Source organism: Corella eumyota, chromosome 6, assembly GCF_963082875.1.
Source record: "Corella eumyota chromosome 6, kaCorEumy4.1, whole genome shotgun sequence".
NCBI classification, from domain to species: domain Eukaryota; kingdom Metazoa; phylum Chordata; class Ascidiacea; order Phlebobranchia; family Corellidae; genus Corella; species Corella eumyota.
In genome coordinates, this window is record NC_137495.1 from 6,264,216 (window position 1) to 6,270,390 (window position 6,175).

General features: G+C 33.1%; 1 protein-coding gene across 1 annotated transcript; it reads right to left on the reverse strand.

Moving 5' to 3' along the window:
• Window positions 1-1,507: 1,507 nt before the first annotated feature.
• Window positions 1,508-3,710, reverse strand: LOC145755524 (type-1 angiotensin II receptor A-like). Its single transcript, XM_082571764.1, has 2 exons — window positions 2,541-3,710; window positions 1,508-2,389 (listed from the first exon to the last, which is right to left on the reverse strand). The coding sequence occupies exons 1-2, from the start codon at window positions 3,708-3,710 to the stop codon at window positions 2,180-2,182; spliced, it is 1,380 nt and encodes a 459-aa protein (XP_082427890.1). The 3' UTR covers window positions 1,508-2,179.
• Between the last annotated feature and the right edge of the window lie 2,465 nt (window positions 3,711-6,175).

Here is a 6,175-nt window from a genome sequence, read left to right on the forward strand (position 1 = left end):
CCAGGTCACTATTATTAAAAATTTTAAAGGACAACTTAAAACTAAGTTAGAGTACTGTAACGGCCATTTTCTTGTTCACGCTAAGGGTAATCTGTTCCTAGTCACGTGTTTACACCTTAAGTCACGTGTTTACACCGTATCTCTATCACGTGTTCTGAAACACGCGATTTATAAGTTTAACTGTATTTGATTATGTTGTATCGGGTATTCGTGATACGAGTTGTGGACGACTGTACTTATTCTTACGCAATAAAATACTGTAAATATTAATACGGCTTTTATACAGAAGACTATCAGGCAATTTACGTTACAGTGCTACGTAAACAATCATGTTTAGACTGAATGGGGTTTTCGTAACAAAAATAAAAAAAAGTCTTACAAAAAGACATAACAAAATATTTTTAATAAACTTATACGTTGCATTATTGTTGTTAGAAAAGTTAATATCTAAGTTAGATTAATAAACAATAAAAACCAATTTATCCATTGTTTACACAAACGCTTTTAAAAGCCATTGTTATTTGTACAGCTTCAACAATGGCAACGCCAGTAAACAATACTTCAACAAAAACCCGAGGATTATGTTTTTAAAACAAGTTTGCACAGACCGATTTTTAATTGCTATGGCTGGATATTGATCCGAGCGGCTTTTACTGCCAATAACAGCGCGGCTGTAAATGACCCTCGCTTAAAGGCACTTGATTACATGCACGATATGCTTTACTATATAGCGTTGACCTCGCCTAACCTTGCAAGGCTTTATTTATTTACAGCTGCGCCGAGCATTTTAATGTGGATTTCTATGCACTAATGCTGTATTAGAAATACAGTTCGGAAATTAAGCAAATAGGATTAATCAATAAAGATTGTAATGTTCTAGTTTTATTTTTTAATACGAAAATATTTAATAGAACTCGAAATTAGAGCAATAATTATAAACACCATGGTAGCTATGCTCAAATGCGATTAAATGATTACGAGTAAATGTATAATGACCATATTATATGTAGTTGATCATATTCTTATATAAAATATTGATTCATTTTTGCAAAGTACGTGGTTTATGCAATTTATATTTAATTGGAAAACAAACATAAACATTTCGACAATTAAAATAAAATAAACAAATCAATACAAAAGGAACAGACAGTCATATATTATCTATGCACCATTTTGTTTAAAAAACATATAATATACGATACAAATTTAATTAGTTTTTAAACAGAATAATAAATAACATTTACATTTAGATAAAAAAAAATAGTTGTAAAACCAATTAAAATTCACAATTGAGATAATGCAGTGAAAATAACAAAAAATTATTATGCTTTCCAGAAACAAATAAATAACTAAACGTATTATAACTCCATTAAAGACTTAGGCTTACATAACCATGTGGCCCTGAGTATTTATTTTCTATTTAGTAAACGGAGAAGTTTAAATAATTAAAGAAGAATAGAATGTGAAACACTACACCGTTCAAAGTTTTTTTAGCTAATACCTGACGACCATAGTTTAATTATTAATGCTAAATTTAACATAAAAATTTAAAATACGTTTTTTTGCTTGGAAGAGTTTTACAAAGCGCTTGAACTTATCTTGTAAAACAGCTTGAAATATTCATAGTAAATTGTGTACTAGAATTGTGTATCATTTAGATTTTTATGACGTGAAATGTACAAGTGTTGCAATTTTAACCGTGCAATAAAGTGTTAAAACATACTTACAGCGAACTGTTTTATTACTTCTAAACAAGTATACCACATTTCGCACATTACCGTTAAGTCATCTGCCTTGACATTAATGGCAAATACTAATTAGATTGGCGAGAATGTAGCCCTTCGGCTGCTTTGCTAAGGTCATAGTAAGAGTGATCATTCAGCACTTTGTAATGCTTTATAGTCTGCAAATCACCCTTTTATAGGGCTGATGCCGTTTAAATTATTACTTGACCAGTCAAGGTTAATAAAAAGCGTATATATATATGTATATAAATCTGTTTTATGTAGTACGTACAAAGTTTTTTTCAAGTTAAAACATAAAATCTCACATTATATCTTCATGGAACTGTACTCGAAACAAAACTGAAACAAACAAAGTCAATGTGGTTCTATCTTGAAGATCCCTCGTTTAGGATAACCCTTTTCAGTAGCCTTGTCTTTATTTCAATTCTCTTTTATCACACATCGCTTCCACACGACAGGCCTTCTTCTGGTAGAGACATAGGTTCTATGATATGACATTGCTTTCCCACTTCTGAGTTCATTTTTCCAAGCCCCTGCATCACGGCGGGGCACGAGTAATAAGAAAAAGTTTGTGACTCGTCGACCTTACTGGATTCGCCCATATTAACCGGTTCCCTGGGCTGTAACTTTTGATCAGGATGATTCTAAAGACAAATAAAAGGTTAATATTAATATCTAGAAAATGATCACCGAAAGCAAATGTTTTCTGTTAAAATTTATTTAGATTAGAATTTTTAAAAAACTAAAAAGAGATTGGTAAAAAATATAAATAATTAAACGGCCCCTTCGAAATACCTGTGGCAAATGGACTTGAACTGCCTGTGTGTAAAGGTGGTTGCCCTTACATTCGCATTTCCCCGGACTGCAGTTGTTGTGTGACCCTTTCCTATGGTTACCACACTTCTGTTCGTCTTTTGTGTGCGCCCCTGGATGACTGAGCGTCATTTTGTAAGGTCTGTTCGACTTGTCCTTACTGCACATTTCCTTGACGTTTTCCTGGAAGTTTGTAGTAGTAAACGCGTATGCAATAGGGTTTATACAACTGTTAGCGTAAGCCAAGGCTATGGTGAACGGGTACACCATGTTGAAAAAATCTTTGCTAAAGTAAAACGCGTCCCACCAGCCAGCAATTGCCGAATACAACGTCATAATTTGGGTTGGAAGCCAGCATACGAAAAACGCTGCTACCACTAGTGCCGCTAACTTCGCGACCCTGTCTTTTCGAACTCGTTTGCTTATCACCTTTTTCCTTACTGTAAGAACAATCCTTACGTAACAAATGCAAATTACGATCATCGGTATTACGAAACCGATCATTGATCGGGTGAATTGAATCCAGCCCATTACTGTATCCTTGCCTGGGTAGTCCGGTATAAAAAACGTGCATGCTTTTGGTTGGTCTGGGTCTTCAGTCGTCGTCGACAGACTGGCCAAATCAGGAGAGGCTGTACTGTCTCTTAAAAAACCCGGAGGGGTGGCTTCCGTTTCAACGGACGTATTATTTCTCCCAGCAGGGTAAAACGGAAGAAGCGTCATGTACAACAGCCTAGGAAGCGACAAGATTAGCGACGAGCTCCAAACGCTTAAACAAACCCATCTGCACACGACAGCAGTGCGAAACTGACTGACAGAAGTTGCATGTACAACGGCCATGTAACGGTCGGCGCTCATCGCAGTAAGGAAGAATATGCTGGCGTACATATTCACCGAAGTTACGACGCTTGCAAGCTTACACATACCAATACCGAACGTCCATTCAAGGTGGTTCAAATAGTGATGACCCCAAAATGGTATCACAAGTATAAAAAGGCTGTCGGCCACTGCCAGATTGAACAAATAAGTCGTTGTTATCGACCAAGATCTGCGTTGGCGAAGCAACACAAACAGCACAACCGAGTTGCCTATAATCCCGATAAAGAAAATAATAAAGAAGACCACAGCTAATCCGATATAGGCAATCGCCATGCTTGTTAAATTCATCAATTCCAAGCGGATATTAATAAATAAGCAAATCTCTTACAAAGATTTAAAAATTGTTAACCATTTCAATATATCACGTGCCTGAACAAAATAAAAAATTGGTTTAAAATAAATTTCTTTTATTGATTATTATCCAAAATCGATACGTCCTTAATTAAAAACTATTTTTTTCAAAATTAGTAATTATATATTAAACAAATATAATCACTGCTGCAAAGATGTACCTTTACATTTTTTTATGCTTATTGTTCTTGTTAATTTTATGGTAGTTCTCACATCTCATTACATTTACGCTCCTAATTTTTTTGAAGGACCATAAACTACAAGTGATCCAAATTTTTTAATTAATTAAATATATATAATTTTTAGTTGAATCGATTCTTACTGCAAAAACACATTCTGTAAACCTATGCGATCAATACTCTTATATGTTACTCAAAGCTATATTATTTTTATAAATTATTTTCCCTGGCAGTAAAGCTGACAACAAACCTCGGTAAAATTAATCAAAATCTGAAAACGAAATGAGTCTTTTAGCGCACATTACTCGCCGTTAAAAGGCAATGATGACGCAAAAACGTATTTTTATGACATCATAAACATATCAGTTCGGCGTAGAATGAATTACTCACTCCGCGTCGTAATGAAGAGAAGGGTAATTAATTATCTATTCGTTAGACGCATAGGCTACACTCCTTGCATTTAAAATGCTCATTAACCAAGTGCTGGTCTAAATAGCATCTTGAATAGGGGTTTACAATTAGAAAAATAAAAACATTAAATTTCCCCAAATTCTTTGTAAACTGTTGCTATTTTAAAAACTCATATCTTCAATTAAGTTCTGATGACAATAAACATTTTAAATTTAATTGCCGTACAAAATATTAAATTATAACTTTCTTGGGTGCTGGGAAAACCAAACTCCTTTTAAGCATGCTATTAAAAGTCGACCTGCAGAGCACAATTAAAATTTTGCAGGGCAAAATGCAGGGTTATTTAATTGCGAGGGAGAAAAAATAAATTAATGACGCACTGACCTTAATTATAAAAAATAACAAAACTAAAAAATATTAAATTTCTGCTTTATAATTTACATAAAATTCTATATTTAACCATTTTCTGTGCTGAATAAAAAACAAATTCTTTCTAAAATACAAACAAAATGTATGTTATGTAATTGAGGTGCACACTTTTCTTTAAGTATTATAATTAACAGTATCGATCTGTAGAAACGTTGCTATTCGTCTGACTTGATTAATTTAATTTAAATGCATTACCAGCCAGCATTTCAGCACAGTATTTTTTTTTTGACCTAATATAATCGTAAACTATGCAGACCGCAAAAAAAGTGCTAAAATACACGGCATTGGCTATATCTGCACACAACCGCATTCCAATAATACATAATCGATAACCTCATCACATCAACCCACAACAAGTTTTATCGATCAACTACATTGTACCTTTCTCAATTCGCTTTATTCATCTGGTCATCTGCTACTGTAATCAAAGCCTTGCAATTTTAGCGTATATTACTTTTAATTATACAGACCCACGTCACGCGTTTAATGAGTAGATAGATGTATAGTGTACATACTGCGATGACGTAATCCACAACAATAACACACGACCTAATTGCTGTCACTCTAACTGTCCGGTCGCAAAAAGTTATGCTTTGAGTGATGATTGGTCGACGCGATTTCTTTCTAGATGTATCCTGTTGTAAAGTTTTTTATTACCCGCTCTATTCATATTGCTGAACGTTTACTTGCAACGATTAGGGGCGTTCTGTTATGTTTAAAAAAAGACAAAGCAAAAGAAAAGTCATTGCCATTTTCCCTTTTTCTTACAACCAAAATATTGCATCGAGTGTCGTTGTTTGATTTACTGCCCTGTTTACGTCTCCTCAATGAATGTTTGTATTTGTATTTGTTACTTTGAGTAATCCGTTGCGTACTACTTGATTAATTAGTCGTAGTAATTTTTGCGTACTTTGTCGATTGTGATAATAGGGGAATTTCTAATAAACAAAACATAACATGTAAATTATTCATGAATGTTATAACAACTTACGCATGATGCACCTGTATTGTAAAAAAAAGTTAAAATACGCAGTTGTTTACAATTTTTTTTAATATGTTTATTTAAACAATATGATTTATTTAAATTATGTACATTGATCTTATTTGATTAATTTATTAAACAAATGCAAAAAAATATATTCCTGAGTCTAATTTTTTTATGCTTTGAGACAAAATATAGGCATAGCTAAGGCGTAATCAAGAACCCATTTTAACTATACTTGTTTTTTTGCCATTTACATTTATAAAATAATATTGATACTATTTGTACCAAGTAAGTAAAATAATAATATTTAATTTTACTTTTTTGTCAAAACAAATTTTTATTTATTATTTTGATCTTGAAAATAACTGACCCGTAACGAGTAC